At 34.7% G+C, this 17,815-nt stretch overlaps 1 protein-coding gene across 35 annotated transcripts in view; it reads right to left on the reverse strand.

Annotated features, from left to right (window-relative positions):
- nrxn2a (neurexin 2a) overlaps positions 1–17,815 on the reverse strand; it is a 762,095-nt gene that overhangs the window by 532,888 nt on the left and 211,392 nt on the right. For 18 of the 35 annotated variants that reach the window (XM_087299959.1, XM_087299944.1, XM_087299972.1 and 15 more), the window contains 1 exon segment: positions 12,049–12,063. The exons of the other annotated variants lie outside the window; for them this stretch is intronic. In XM_087299959.1, the coding sequence (XP_087156085.1) occupies positions 12,049–12,063 (15 nt within the window). 35 annotated transcript variants of the gene reach the window in all.

The raw sequence follows: 17,815 nt of genomic DNA on the forward strand, positions 1-17,815 counted from the left end.
AATGTGTCTGTAAAGTTTCAGTTCAAAATACCCTTCAGATTATGTATTATACCTTTGGGTATATTGGAAATTTGAGTTGTTTTGTTTTGTTGCCTGTGGCTGTAATGCAAATGAGATGGTTCTCCCCGCCCACTGTTCCCATGTGCGTATCAGAGCCAAAGAGATCACTCACTATCGCTATGATGGGTAAAGCTTCTCTGCTGCATCTCACTCATAAGCAGTACAGTGACAGACAAGAATGTAGTAGATCTCCCTTACTACAGCAAGAATTTACTCAATGGTTATTTGATGTATCTGTTGTTGAGTTAATTCAAGCCTTTCTGCAACAATGAGTCACACACTATAGCCCCTTTCACACATACAGACCTTTCTGGAAAATTACCGGCAATTTTCCGGAAAGGTCTCTATGTGTGAACTGGCCCTTTTTGAAAATACCGGTACATTCATTCCAGCTATTTTCCAGAAAGAGAAGTTGAAACATTACCGGTAATTTGCCGAAATGCTGTGCTGTGTGAACGCAGAAGGAAGATTGCCTGAAAGAGCGCGTTTATGTCTAGAAAGTGCTGAAGTAAGACGTCTATTTGAGCCAATTAGACCACTCACACGCATTCACATAGGCGCGGTTTGTGAGACTAAAAGCCTGTGAATGTTTTCCCAGACACATTTAGCTGCTAGATGTTAGTCAGATAACATTTCTATGTTCCTTTTTAATTCCAACTGTGGAAATAATTATCAATAAAATGCTTATGATAAACCACTGTTTGTTTACCTTCAAGCTCTGACGCGTGTGCACGTAAAGCAGCTGGTGAGCGCCAGCACACACACATATTATGAACATCTCGACATCTGAAAGTGTTTCTTTATGCTTTCGACAAAGTTTTTCACAACACCCATCCACGCACAGAGGTTGTAGTGTGGTCAAATGTTTACAAATACAAGCGCAGTCGTTTAGAGGTCATTTCTGGTTAATGATGTCAGAATTTACCGGTATTTTGGAATGAATGTGTGAATGGTCCTTTCCTGAAAAATTCCAGTCCTCGCCTGTGTAAGCAGCGCTTTTTTTCTGGAAATTTTCGAGATACCGGTATCACTGTGTGAAAGGGGCTAATGTCAATTTAAGGTTTGAGCACAGGATACACCTTAAAATACACTGCTGTATGGACATCCATTGTGTTAATGTACAAATTCAACCTGATTAACGTCCATGAAACTGCACTTCTATGTCACGTTACGGCAGACCTCAAAATGGGAGAAATTTGGATCCTTTTTTTACGTGAAAAAATTTAAAAACAAAGAGACTTGTTGTGTTTCTATAACTCTAATATGACTATGGATACACTATACATTCCAATCCTGGCTGTAACAGCACCAAATTTGGACAATTTAATAAATCTGGCATGTTCTTGACCTGTGGATTTCTCCTGTTTCTCAATTTGTGTATTTAGGGGAATATTCAAATATTTTGGTGACCGGTAATTTAAATATTTGCGTGGGCATGTTAATATACATTGTGCATTACAATTCCCCCTTCTTTTTATTCCTCTATTCTTCTGTATTTGGTGCCACTTAAAATTTCATTTTGTGTATTTATCCAAGAACAGGTATTTTTAATAGGTAATAAGAAAAATGCATGACTATTATTTAATTTAGAACACTGTATTATATTGTAGGATTACGGTTCACTACTGCTGCCAGTATCTTACCGTTAAATTACAGAAAGGCCATAATTAGGAAAACAGTAATTAAACTGTAGGATTACTGTTCACTGCTTGAAACCCAGCTGCCAGTATTTTACCGTTAGATCTCCAGAAAAAAGACTTAATTTGTGAAACAGTGATGAAACTGAAGGATTACGGTTAACTGCTGGGAACCCTGCTGCCAGTATTTTTTACAGTGTGCACACAGTTCTGTCCAAACAGCTTACAAAAGATGATTTTTATCATAGGTGCCCTTTAATTTTTAAATATTGTTACATTTCTATGAGATAAGTCTGAGAAACTATAATTCTAATTGTACAATATATATATATATATATATATATATATATATATATATATATATATATATATATATATATATATATATATATATATATATATATATATATATATATATATATATATATAATTAAAATATAATCAATTAAATAGACCTAAACATTCATTTAGTTGTTCAAGCGTTAAAGAAGACGAAAAGCAGTTTACATACAAGCATCGTCAGGATCAGGAGGCAAGTCCAGAAACTCCATTAAAAATGTGAAATAAAAGTTTATTATTAAGAACAAGGTGCTGAAAAATAATTTAGTGAATTTAGTGATCACTGATTTTTAAAGAAAACAACCTTAAACGCACAGATTTTGTAATGGCATACAGTTCACTGCAAGCACTTGACCCAGGTTACTGAAAATGAATTGTCCTTCTGCATACCTCTGCATATACCCTATTGTTTCTACCTATAAAAATAATTCCATAGAACATACCAGTCTAAATGGCAAAAAAATTATAAATAAATAAAAGCAAACATTTCACGCTCTGTTTGTATAATAGATATCTTGACATCCTTTTAGATTTTCATTCTTAATATAGTACTTTTAACTTTTAAAGCCGCATCTAGTTCATTCAGAAATACTTCAATCTAAAAATATATAACACTGAGTTGCAGGCAAGCAATATTCAAGATGAAAACACAACATTACTGTTTCTCTGTTTTTAAAGGGTCACAATTAGAATATAAAGCAATATTTTAACCAAAAGACTAAAATGTGTAAATACCAGAATCTGTGATAGTAAAATAATAGAGCTGTCATCCTTTTAAAGTCATCTTCAGCCCCTGTAATTTGGCATTTTGATGCTTCTCTACAAAATAGGAAATTACTCACATTCATGACATTTAAAAAAAAGCAACAATTCATTACTTTTTTTATGTTTGTCCTGTTTTTTAATTATTAGGTTTTTTTAAACAAAATCCAAATTTTCAGGTGGAAAGTTTCTGAATATCCCTTTAATTGACATGGAATAACTTGAAGATTTATTACTGAAAATCAGCATCCAGCTTATCTTTCCAAATGCAGACATTACTCGAACATAAAAATGCTGTTAAAATTGAGTCAGCTGCTCTGCTTTGCCACTAAACTCACCGTGATGTATTACCATTCCCATCGCCGGTGCTGCGTGCGCTGCATCCCACATACATGCGCACACACTCATATTACACTGCTGACCTTTCAATTGCAGAAATCCACTCCAAAAATATCATGCTGCTTCATATCCGTACTGTATGTAAAACAGCATCAGAGTGTCCCGCTGCATCGCAATCTAAACAGGGGACATTCTCTGGAGGGTTCACGGGTAAATCATTCCCGTTCACAGGCTCCGGGCCCGACCTGCACAGCCTCTTCAGTGGACCAGAGAGGTGATTAATCACTAGCCCCTTAATCATGCCCAAAGGTCCCGCTTTAATTAAAAACAAAGTTCTCTTTTCATTATTCCACTCCAACTGAAAGACGATAAGACCCCCTTCCCCCTTAACATATTAGTGCTGGGGCCTCAACCTCTGTCTCTTTCTCACACAGAGACTGAGTGACTGCAAAAACTGATGAGGAAACTTACTTAAGCCGTACATCTACGGTGGCTGGGAGAGCTCAAACCTGCTACAAGTTAAGAAAAATACATGCAAATAGAAATAAAAAAACCTAACAAATTGAGAAAACATCTCACTCGTCAGAAAAATGACGGGAACACAGCACAAGGCTGGGGCTATAATGCTAAATAACACTAACTTTCGCTCACACTTCAGAGCACAGTGTCTTCACAACTTGATTCAACCGGGATCTGCTACAGTGTTTGTCTTCCTCATTTTCTTTCTACAGTGTTTGTGGGTGGGGCCAAGGGTTTCAAGTTTCCTGAGTCTGCACATGCAACAAATGGACGGGGCTTGAGTTCTGTGTCAATGGCACGGCAACAAGGCATAACATTTGTAACCCATTTGAACCACTCAGGGTCGTCTCTTATAAATGAATCAATAGTTTTTAAACACGGTGCACATTTGAGCTGGATATTTCACTTCACTTAGAGCTGTTACACTGCATGGAAGGTCATAAAAAAAATTAAAAAAAAAACATTATAGGGGCTTTTTAAAACTCAAAACATTGATTGAATGTACGTATATGTTGCTTGGAAATGTAAAGAAAACAATTTACAAGATGTCTCGTATCAGGGTTTAGTCTCTTTGCCTCTCCTGTTTTCAAAATAAAAGTTCTAAATAAAGTTGAATATAAGCTTTGAGATACTTAAGAATAAGGGGAAAATGATAATTGTTGCAATCTCACAAGGAAACATTGTTGCCAGTCAAACACAGCCTGGGGCGTGCATATGAATGATCCTGTGTGCAATGTAACAGTCTGTTTTTGTTCCAATTGACCTGATTTTCACCAGCATTTTAGGTATTTTGAAACTTTTAGTATGCCTTTTCTATGTTCTGAGCACTTCTTATTCATCTAAGCGTTGGTATATTTAGATTTTCAATAAATGCCATCTCTAACTTGCTTGTGTGTAATGCATGTATGTGGATGTAAAAAGTCTGCAATGTCTAAAGGAAAAATGTGCACAACAAATAAATTAGTTGTCTCCTAAAATAATAACATTTTCTGAAAGAAGATTTACATCAATGTGTAATACCTTTTTATTTTTTAGCCTATGGTCTACACTGGCTGCTCACAAGCAACATCTACGTTTTCTCCTAAAAACTTTAGTTGGTTTGTGTTGTAAACATCATATTCAGAGTAATTTACTGTGGAGACAAAACTAGTTTATAAACTTTCACAAAAACTTCTGTTTTATCACTGAAGCTGCAAACTGTTTTATTTACATCGTAAATACCCTTTGGTGTTTATGATGGAATAATTTAAGAGCCTGAAATCTTTGAAATTAACACCTGCAAAATTGTGTGTAAATCAATGAAAATGGCTTACACAAATCATCACACAAGTTAATTTTGTGGATTGTGATTAATAAATAATGACCCTGGACCAAAAACCAGTTTATGTTGCATAGGTTTATTTTTGGCAATGACCAAAAATACATCTTATGGGTCAAAATTATAGATTTTTTTTGTATGCCAGAAATCATTGGAAAATTAAGTAAGTATCATGTTCCATGAAGATAAATTTCAGACTGTACATACACTCACCGGCCTCTTTATTAGGAACACTTGTCAATCTGCTCGTTAACGCAAAATTTCTAATCAGCCAATCATATAGTAGCAACTCAATGCATTTAGGCATGTAGACATGGTCAAGATGATCTGCTGCAGTTCAAACTGAGCATCAGAATGGGGAAGTAAGGTGATTTCAGTAACTTTGAACACGGCATGGTTGTTGGTGCAAGACGGGCTGGTCTGAGTATTTCAGAAACTGCTGATCTACTGGGATTGTCACGTACAACTATTGCTAGGGTTTACAGAGAATGGTCTGAAAAAGAGAAAATATCCAGTGAGCGGTAGTTCTGTGGGTGCAAGTGCCTTGTTGCCCAGACTGGTTTGAGCTGATAGAAAGGCAACAGTAACTCAAATAACCACTCATTAAAACCACAGTCACCAGATTTTCAATCCAACAGAACACCTTTGGAATGTGGTGGAATGGGAGATTCACATCATGGACGTGCAGCTGACAAATCTGCAGCAACTGTGTAATGCTGTCATGTCAACACAGACACATAAACTCTGATGAATATTTCCAATACATTGTGAATCTATGCCACAAAGGATTAAGGCAGTTCTGAAGGCAAAAGGGGTCCAACCCGGTACTAGTAAGGTGCACCTAATAAAGTGGCCGGTGAGTGTACATCTAAGCTCACTTTTCAATTAGTGATAATACCAACTTTCTCAGAATTTCAAATTTTTGAAAACCCATTTTCAACTATTTAACAACTTATTTGATCCAAATATCGTCCTATCTTAAAGTATACATCAATGAAAAGTTAATTTATTCAGCTTCGATAATATGTATACATCTAGATATAAAAAAAAATACACTTATGATTAAATACTGTATGTGATCCAGGGTCACAATTACTGTACGTTCTACCACTTTACGTGTAGTTGCTATCACATCCCTCCTCTAATGGGACTCTCAAACATTAGCACAACATAACAGAAAGAGGGTCACACACAGTGAAATGCTTTAAAATCCAAACATAAAATGGAATAATATAGATGGCCTTTTTAATACTTTATTAACGCTCCTTTGTTCATTCCTCCAGTGAACTTTTGCCTTATAAGAAGGAAGTCTTATTTTGAACTTTGTTAGAACAGAACAACACGAGCTCCTGTGAGACATCTGATGAGCGCTGCTTATACAATGTACGCCTGTTTAAGGCTTTGCCAAAGCCACAGGAGGCAATTAAGAGCCAACTTTTTTCCAATCCATCCTCATAATTGCAGAATTTCCAAAACATTTGTGGAAAGCTCTAAATACAATCAGGCAAACGCAAAGCTGTCAATGAGAAACATTTACCCCATACTGGCATGACAAGGTACAGGATTTTTATTATTGAAAAATTATATACTGATATATTATAATTACCATCATGACATGGTATTTTAAGGAGATGATTTCCATTATTACTACCGAATGCATTTGGCAGGAGAACAAGATGTCTTTTTGAATGGATGTCAATGTAGGAGAGGCTGCACTACACTGAGTTCAGTCAGCAAGAAAAGCTGATGATTGCTAATCTTCAACATGCTTATCAATAAACCTTCAATTTGGACTGAGCTATGTTTGTGTATTACCACAACAATTAGAGCGACAAATGAATGCTGTTGAAATTATAAGACAATCACAAAGACTGTGTTTGTTTTGCATACATTTATATAGTTTTAAATAGGTGCTTCAAACCAGATTTATTTAAAATTAAGCTTAAATTCGGTAATCTGGACATTTCTGATATTTTATTTTGATTGGTAATTTTAATTGATCAACTACCAAGTAAAATGTTTCATTTCTTGACTTGGACTCGTGTTATACTTGATGTTGTGTTAGGTTACAATGAACACATCATTACTGTCTTGCGGTGTGTACTATAACTGAGGAATGATGAAACCTCAGCTAAAAATGGCCATGTGGTAATTGGTGTCTTGTTTCCAACATGCACTTTAAACAGTAAACCAATCACAACTGACTGGGCCATCTGACCAATCAGAGCAGAATATGTTTCCAGAAAGTATAGGTTTAGAAGAGGAACTTTTTAAAGTTCATCTCCCCCCTCCTCCCCTCTCTTTGCTATTCTTAGATGCATGTAAATAAATTGCAGGACACCTCCAAAACTGAATTAGCAACCTATAAAATAGAATAATCAGAGGTAAACAAAGCCATAGTTTAAAATCCAATTACTACTTCTAAGACCCCACCACCCCTCATCCCCCTTGATATGTTCAGCTAACGAATGTATGATTTTTAATGCAATGTGCTGACAGATAGAAACAATTGATTGATTAATGTTTTTTTTTTATTTTATGAATCAGGATCTGGGTGTATAAAAAACTCCTAAGTGGTTTGACTTCAGCGTCTCTATGAAGGGGTAAAAAAGCCCTGAGGCAAGGGATTTCTTTAAGAGCATGATAAGAAACATCTTAACCATCGGCCTTACCTAAGCAATTTTTTTTTTAAGATGGCTAAACATGACAACAGAGAAGTGCTTGCTATGAAAGCTCCCTCAGCAAACTGAACGTATAACAGAAAACAACCTAATGTTACTTTAACGCCAAATATGTAGCTACACAATAAAATCTGATATTTTCCAATTAATAAATGATATCTGGCACACAAAATGGATGTGTCGTGAAGTCGAAGCACATTGTTTTATGAGTGAACACATACCAGCAGAAAAAAAACAGCTGCCACTCCGGAAACTGCTCAAAATCCTGCCGCGCCACTCGCATATTTTTCCATAAAATTACAGACTTGCCCCAAATTGTTGTTATTGTACTCACTGCCTTCACTCCAGGCTGGAGGATGCTTTGTGTAAAGAGATTTTCCGTAACAAGTTTCCTATTTTGCTGTTTGACAGCTTGAAACTGTGTAATGTACAATAGTTTATTCTAATATTTCCATTTGTGTGTTTTTTTTTTGTTTTTTTTTGCACTGTTTGCTCATTCACCAAATTTCAAACTCATCTACATATAGTATAGCCCTTTATTCATTGTTAAAGTGAATTATTCGTTTGAGTGCTCATTAGATTTACTGATTATAACTAGGCCCACATGGAACCTGCGCACAGAAATTTGCTAAATTCTGCAGATTATTAACCAATCATTAAGTCTATTTATTAACCTGTGTATATGTGTGTAAATTTATATTTATTCAGTTTTTAAATTAATTCCAGTAATATTATTGACTTATATGAAAATGTTTATTTGATTTGTTTACAATACAGTTTGTAAAGTAATATTTACTGTCTTTTAGTTGATATATTATATAAGAGACTTGCTTTATTTACCAAATAATGGCAAAAATGGCAAACATGGCACCTGTTTGATTTAAGATTTTGTTCCAAAAAACATTTTTGTAGGTATTGGAATGTTTGACATGTGCAAATTTTCGTGTGTGTGTGTGAATCGTAGCTCGGGTGTCAGTCTGTCAAATGTGCATAGGTGGCGATGTCGAGTCATTTTGTCACACCCACTTCCAAAACACGTAAATTTTCGAAACTTCTGAGGCATGTGCAAAGTTTCAGGCATGTTTAGACCCTCAAAATCGCGATTCACTCCAGAGGAGAAGAAGTGCTCTGTCCCTACATATGACATATATGTAAGGACATACATACATTCATTAATCTAAAGGTCTGCTCAGGACTAACTTTTTAGTCCGGCTTGCACAATGTTTTATTCCGCACCCGACTGATCCCACTGTATACTCAGCCTTTGTTCACCCACTGCCCACTTAGAATTATTTTTTACCCGACCGTTCACACTAAATTTAGATCTGGTTTCCAAAATCTCAGGTTCAAATTTGGTACTACCAAAAGAGAGAGATAACAGATACAACTGTAAGACTGAGCAAGGATTGTAGGCTAAATGTCAATTTTGTTTACCCCTTTGTGATGAGACATGAGTGCTGCCTTAAACCTGAGGTTCAAGTCTTCTGCTAAAGAGTAAAACTTTAAGGTATTATCACATCATGCAAAGGATATTTTTATTTCCATTTGTGTCTATGACATATGAAAAAGACTCCCATACATCAGACCTGCCTGATGTGAGTTTCCTAACAGTAATGCTTTTAGAAAAAGTTCTTGCTTTTTTCTAATGCAAGCTGAAGGACAGCCCATCTTCACTTTGCTCTCTCCTGTTGGCAAAGTCCGCTCTGAGGACCATTATGCAAAAAAAAAAGCATGACCAGAAAGCACTGGTCATGTGTTCAGCATGTTTAACTGTTGTGAGCACTGGCTGTCCCGGTGATCAATAAGTATGAGGAAATCAGATATGCTATTCCAAAATAATGTCGGGACTTGGGAACACTATATTGTTAGCCCGCTTGGTCCCATTCAAATTATACCAGTTACTGACCGCTACGGAATTTTATTTGGAAATTTATTCCCTTGTCACAAGAAATCTGGTCAGCTCTCATGGGAATGCACACCTCTACATTAATCCTCATGTTACTACACTACTCTTACTACTACTTATACTAAACTACTACTACTATTCCAACTAATAATAAAGATAGTAGATAGTGCTAGGAAGCTGTCGCAAGAAGGTCGCTGGTTCCAGCCTCGGCTGGGTCAGTTGGCGTTTCAGTGTGGAGTTTGCATGTTCTCCCTGTGTTCTCGTGGGTTTCCTCCGGGTGCTGCGTTTTCCCTACAGTCCAAAAACATGCGGTACAGGTGAATTGGGTAGGCTAAATTGTCCATAGTGTATGAGTGTGAATGAGTGTGTGTGTGGATGTTAAAAGTGCTGGATAAGTTGGCGGTTCATTCCTCTGTGTTGACCCCAGATTAATAAAGAGACTAAGCCGAAAAGAAAATGAATAAATGAATGAATAAATAATAAGAGTAATAACAGTAACAAAAAATAACAAAAAAAAAAACAAAAAAAACAATTTTTTCCACTACTACTAAAACAGCATTAAGCATGGAAATGGCATTATAATAATATGCACACATGCACACACACACACAAACAACATATTATAAAAACCAATTGTACACATGTAACCCATGTGTATATATTACTCAAAAACTCAAACACAGCTGATCAAGATGCTGAACTACAGGATTCACTTGCAAATCTGGCATTAATACCGTAGAGGAGGTAGAAAGTGTGTGTTTAACTGCTGTAGCTAATGGCTAATGCATCCCTTGAAAATGTCTGTCAAATCACTGAAAGTGTTATTTTATAAAGTGCTTGGTCTTTCATCTTGAGTCACCTGGCGGGAAGGATTCGCTCAGTTCAGATGTGTGATACAGTTTTGTAATTAAACGCATCAATGTGACTAAGCTCACGAAATACAGCGTGACGAAATGCGCTGGAATGTATTTTGCCTGGGATGGTACAATGTGGTTATATCAGTGCGGATGTGAAAAATCACCTCAAATACAGCTTTTTGGGTGTGTTTCCTTGTCTAAATGGAAACATATGTAGGAGCGTTGAATTTTCTAAAAGCTTTCTGAGCACTTCAAAGCTGGAGCTGTCTGTTCAGATGTAATAGACAGATAAAGGCAAGCTGTGTTCAGGACATTACCATTCAATTCATATGAGCGACCAAGCGGTTCTTCTGTTTCTAGAAAAAAAAATGCTGCGGATTTAAAGAAAAGACAAAAAGTGGGTCTAAATGTTAATGGCGAGCCACACGTTTGTTACCATCTCAAAGCAAAATGTCTTGTGAAGCTTGAATGGATCCATGCTGAACACAGTATTGTGCCATAATACTGGTAATTGTTGTTGTTTTTTCAAATGCACAGTTTGACGATTTTGCTTATTTCTGTGCTTGAGAGGATGTGAAGTTTACCACTATGCTGGAGTGTACTGTATATAACCCAAACTGATTTGAAACCAACAACATGATGCATCAGAAAGATCTATTTCTCACACTGCACACCCTAAATGGATTAAAGAATGCATTAAAAAGTTGAACCATCCGTGATGCTGAAAACCTTTAGTGGAATCACACAAACAAGTCTTGAAAGCATTACATGCATTACAGCAATACATGGAATATTGTAAGTTGTCAAATTACAGAAATAAACAAGTCACAAGAGCCAGTCAAAAGAAAAATGTAGAATCATTTTAAAATGTGATTGAAATATGGATATATTGCTTTGTACATCAGAATGCACCTCTCACATTATTATTATTATTATTATTATTATTATTATTATTATTATTATTATTATTATTATTGTTGTATTAATAATAATAATAATAATAATAATAATAACCATTTTATTTTTAAATTATCATAGCATAGGTATAAGCAATAGGTGCAATTTTATAAAAAAATATTTTAATCGTAAAATTGTAAGAGCAAATAAACGAAGACTAAATAAATCAATAAAATAAATAAATAAATAAATAAATAAATAAATAAATAAATAAATGAATAATAATATTCCTTTCCAAAATATCATTGTATAGGTATAAGCAAAAGGTATTTTTAAACATTTTTAAAAAATATCTTAACTGTAAAATGTTATGATCAAACAAATAACTAAATAAATAACAATTGAGCATTTTGAATAATTTAAGTATAACTTGTGTCTTATCATATGATATATACAAAATAGTTTATTTTATAGAGCACTGAGAAGTGATATGCTCAAATTTGTTTTTTGAGGTTGGTTATTTCTCACAAACGATATTAATTCAACATCAATACTGACTTATTAGATTCTGGTATGATTGAAAATCCAAAATTGTTGTATCAAGCAAACTTCAGTGACTATGAAGATAGAATACATGAGCATCAAGCAACTTTCAGCAAACCCTGAGTTCTCAGGGGACAAAGGTTGAGAATGAATTATGAAAACTGAAAGAGACAAGATTAAGGATTCTTACCTGATTTGGGATCACCTGTGGAAAAAGAAAAAGAAAAATCATAAATACAAAGTAAGAAGCATCATTCCAGAACTTAGTAGAAAAGATTATAGATGCAAAAAAAAAACAAAAAAAAAAAACAGAAATTCAGCTCATCCTCATATCTAGTCACATTTTTAGTAAAGGAATACAATAAATAAATAAAAAAAAACTCTAATATCTCAAGACACACACTGGAAATGACTGAGACTTGAGTTGAACTGACTTGCACACTGATTTGCATGAAAACATGAATATAACATCATCTAAAACGAGCAGTGGTGAAGGAAAATAAATGTGTTGAGTTTAAAAATTACAGTATAAATGAATCATAATGGATTATGAAGTCCTATTCATCAAGCACAATATGAAGAAAAACTAAATCATACAATATATTACAATACAGTATGCAGGATGCCTACAGTAGTTCTTTAAGCGAACACTGAAATATCTCTAATTTACATAGCATTACTCACATTGAGGGAATTCATTTTGCTCTGTTTGCAAACTATGAATACAAAACCTCCATATTTGCACTGGCAGCTGAAGCGGCTGTAATTCTGAGAAAAAGAGCTGAATTCTGATGCTAGAAGTGAGGGAGATTGCAGGGAAAACCATCCTCGGTTCAAATTCGATCTGTTTTATGTCTTAATCAAACGCTTCGAGTGCATTACAGATATTTTATAAATTCAGAGAAAAAAGCAGGTCTGCCGAAAATAATGATGTCTCCGTCAGTGCTCAGTGCTCATAAATGAAATCAAGCAGAATGCCAGGAGAATTGGCCCGTAGAAATGCACAAATTTACAAAACATGCATACACTAAAAAAGCTGAGTTGATTCACATTTTATTTTTTAACTGAACATTTGGGTTTGTTCATATTTTACCCAAAGTTTGGTTAAATCAAGGCAGGCATTTTCAGTGTACAAAACGTTGTAAGACATAATAAAGTTGTGAGTTTGTCTGAGTTTGTCTATTGACACGTTTAAAGATCATCTTCAAAGTCTGGGTAAACTAAAACATCAAAAGCATCATATTTGTAGATATTCCTGTAATAAATGAGCTAAATGAAACACATTGACATGCATTAAGGTTTTGAATGATGGTCCATTTTCACTGAAAGGTTGAACTGTGTTTCCAGGAAAAAAGGTCAGGACTGAACAACTTATTGTTGCATGTTCTCAGATGTGTTTTGTAACACATTCACATACATACATATATATATATATATATATATATATATATATGATTTTTTTTTTTCTCGCCAAACAGCTTATACTGTTACAGCCATTAAAAAATAGCCCAGATTTGGATTTAATATAAAGTTGATGTTTTTCTTTTCTTTTAATTTTTTTTATCAGAATACGTTTTTTTTGTTTTGATTTTTAAATGTAAAATTTAGCTTAAGTGACATCGATATTTAAGCGTAGTCCACAGTGAGTTTACTCAATTTAACCCAGTAGCACCTGCAGCAGTACAGCTGTATGCACTGTGCACACCTACCATGAGAGGGTGCGAACTAATGCAGCTTTTATATTTTTTTTTTTTCAATTTATTATTAAACAGTATACATTACATGATATTGACAAAGCAAGAAGGATAATAAATAAAGGTGTGCATTTGTGTGTTTTAAAATGTCTATGTACTTGCATGGTTGGAAATGGGTAAAGAAATGTATGGGCTTTAGTTTTGCCGGCAGTTTTTCTGCACACTAAAACTTACAATCCAGATAGTTATTGTTTAAAACATGGTTCAAAATGAGTAAACTCCCTAACAGCTAAATTTATTTGAGAAATTTGCCAAAAGACCTAAAACTAGTAAGACAAATAATAATCCCTCACATGGGGCAGAGACCACAGTCTCATCAGCTGAGGCAGGGAAACTCCATCCCCAGCCCGTTTCTCTTTCATCGGACTACTCAGATCCAGCTGCCAGCTGCGCAGCGTCCTCGCATGGAACCGCTACCATTCACTGTGTTTTAAATGATTTAAATTTTATTTAGGCTATATTATTATTTTATTTGTCAATCTAGTTTGTGTTTTGGCATTGTTGAAGCATAAAGCAGACTTAAAGCACTTTACCTCAAATGGATTGTCATACATTTGCAAATGTTTTAATATGTCATAATTTTAAAAATTAGGTCTTGAGTGATTTTTCCTTTGTGCTGATGTGCTTTTATTACATTTAGATTCATTCATTTTTTTTGTTGGCTTAGTCCCTTTATTAATCCAGGGTCACCACAGCGGAATGAACCGCCAACTTATTTAGCAAGTTTTTACGCAGCGGATGCCCTTCCAGCCACAACCCATCTCTGGGAAAGATCCACATTCACACACATTCTCCTACACTACCGACAATTTAGCCTACCCAATTCACCTATACGCATGTCTTTAGACTGTAGGGGTAACCGGAGCCCCCAGAGGAATCCCACGTGAGGGCAGGGAGAACATGCAAACTCCACACAGAAACGTCAACTAAGCCGAGGATCGAACCAGCGACCCAGCAACCTTCTTGCTGTGAGGCGACAGCACTACCTACTGCGCCACTGCCTTGCCACATTTAGATTTCAAAGAAAATATATTAATATTAAAAAGAAAACAAATTATGTCGTAGTTAAATGCCCTTGAATGCCCTTAAATAACGTAGCCTTTGACAGCAAGCATCAGTGTTTCTTGAGATTGAAATAAGAATAAGTGATGATGAGACGGGGTGGGGCAGGATTTGTGCATAATTGGAATAAAATCCTGCTGGCGCCCCAGGACTTGCAAGTTGTACATTGTTCAAAACCAGTTGGCTCATTTAAAGTTGTCACTAATTGAAAAGTTGACCAGAATTGGCCAGCCTTTCCTCAAATGTTTTTCACAGTTTTAAGTTTGCCATTGGCAGTTGTTCTCTTTATATTCTCCATTGTACTTGGCTGCAAATCCCTATGCGCGAGACATCACTGCCGCTTCCGGACCACACGCATTAGTCAAATAAACTTTTAAAACTTATTTTTTTTTAGGTTTTTTTTTCTGATGCAGGCCTGAAGCCCTATATGTGTGCAAGCTATGACGGAAAAAATTGGCTCTAAGTCCAGCTCTAGGGTCATAAAAAGTCAGGCCCTGTCAGGCTCGGGCTTAAATGCTGAGCTCTAGATTTTTCAAAAAAATGAAGATAAAGGGAATAATACTAGACAGGCTATTTAGAGTGAGTTTGGATTAATCCGATTGGCTTATTAATAATTGCAGACGAGAGACCAGCCGCGATCAATCACTTGCTCCTGTCTAAAATTAGTTTGTGAAAATTTCCCCGCTTTATGAATTCTGCTGTGCTTCATAGTAGCTGTGGTTTTCTTGGCATTTTGCTCACATCAAGCAAAACTATTCTGATAATAAAATAAAAGATTATTTTTTAAGACAAAATTTCATCTTTTTAATGTAAATTTTGTCTTTTAAATATTTTTGAATTATTCTCAAAGTCCCCATTTTGAAAACTAAACTCTATGATGAGCTCTATTACTAGAGATGCTACTGTACAATCATGATTTTTAATCCTATACTGATAATTCACGATCAATATACTGTAAGATGTTGTTTTTTATTAGTTTATTTATCATTATTTTCAATAATTTTGAATAATAATGTTGTATATAGTGTTTTTTTATTGAATTGTTTTTTTATGCATTGTAAAAAAATCCTGGTTGCCTTACATTTTTTAAGCTGAATCAAATGAACCTTTTGAGTCCATCAAACTAATATTATGTTAAACTGAGTTTAAACAGCTTGCAAAACTTAAAAAATTAAGTTAGAACATGATTAACTTAGTTTAAGTTACAATGAACTAAAAACATATGCAGTGTGCAAAACATACATGTTAGAATGCTTTGTTTATTAAAGTGCCTCTAAGACAATGTCAGTCTGGATAAATTCTAAAATAAATCTGTATGTTTTGCGGTGGTTTACAATGATATGTCATGTGTTCTATTGATTCAAAACAATTAAAATTCATACTTAATGGGGTCTTTTTACATTCAGGTTTCCTGTGAGGGCTGGGTGTGGGGGGAGCCCATATAATATATGTTTTGTTTTTTTGTTTTTTACCATATATAATGCATTACGCTTTTGAAGAATCCTTGTAAACCACCAACGCCAACATGTCTGTGTTAAAGAAATAACATCTCATATTCTGGATACACAGAACGACATGTGATCTATGACGCTAGCTCCTGTTACAATAACTAATGCTGCAATAATTCACGTTGTTTTGACAATTTGTTGTTCATTATGAGAATATTTGTGCACATAAAAAGCCCTCTTCAATCAACAGACAACAGTGTTCAGAAAATATCATGGCTCTTATATTACTGGCCTTGTGTCAATGACTGAAAAATGTATTTATTTCACTAACCATAGCCATGTTACAGTACACAGGGTCATCAAACATATATAGCCAAATAAAAGTGCTTATAGTGCATTGATTCAATATGTAAAATATTCTCTCTCATAGAGGAAATGATATGTGGCTTAGGTATGTTCAAAAGTTTTAGCAACAGAAACTAGAATTTGACCACTTTTGAAAATATGCAAAGATGATGACTGGTTTTAAGCAATAAAGGCCAGAAAATCATCCACTGTTCTTTATTAACATTTGTAGTTAGTGTTACTATGGTGATTAATCGAAAAGTAATCGAAATCGACATTCAGAACCTATAATCGATCACATTTTTTTAGGGTGATTTTGTCCATTACTTTCCCTTTGTGACCCTGCTCTGTTTAAGGCTGTGGCTGATTTCTACTTTTACGGCCACTTTGCAGCCATATCTGATCTCTGGTCAAGTAGGATGAAAGACCCATCTTTGAGCCTTACTTTGCACTTCGTCGACAATGATTGGAAGCTGCGCCAGAGATGCCTTGAGATAGAATATTATCCACTACATTAAAACATTTGTTTACATTAAAAAAATTTTGTTTCCAAAAGTGCAAGTTTTTATTTTCACTTTTAATAAGAAAACAAAAAATGACTGCTGATTTTAGGCAATATGCATTCAGTCGTTCAACGTTGATGTTTAATAAATAATCATACTTCTGTGAGTTTGCTTTAATTTTTTTATAATCAAGTACACCCTTCCTTCATAGAGCTCTCACTTGTAATATGTGAGCATATTTACTGTCCAAAACTCGTCAGTGAACTGTGAGATCCAAAAATTTAAATAAATCGATAAATAAAATATTTGTTTATTAATTGTAATCAAGTTAAAATGTTCAATTTACCAAGATTTTGAGTTTAGGCCACATCGCCCAGCCCTAAGTGTTACTAAAGATCAAGCTGGGTTTATTTGAAATATTTTACATTTGATTACGTTTACGTTCAGAAACAGAACTCTCATGTCGACTAGTTTAATTTGTGTAAATTTCATGTAGTTTATACAGGTTAAAAATAGTTAAGACTTTAAGATTTAAGATGTTTATTTAATTTAAGACTACATGTGTTTAGTGTTTTAATTCCAAATACAATTTGCATGTTTCTGTCCACACTCCATCAATATGGCATAAAGGTGGGTTTTTTTTTTCCGTATCTTTAGTTCCACACAGACATCCAATCTGATTCAATGGTAGATTATAACTGATTAAATACCACTAGGAAAACATATTACTTTAGCATACTTTTTTATAGTACTCCAAGCAGTCTTGGGTATATTTTACTGAAGTACTATTTATTGTTATTATTTTTTGTCGAATAACAGTACATTTATTTGAGTGTTATTTTTTT

The sequence above is a fragment of the Danio rerio genome, chromosome 21, assembly GCF_052040795.2.
Source record: "Danio rerio strain M-AB ecotype USA chromosome 21, GRCz13ab, whole genome shotgun sequence".
Lineage (NCBI taxonomy): Eukaryota > Metazoa > Chordata > Actinopteri > Cypriniformes > Danionidae > Danio > Danio rerio.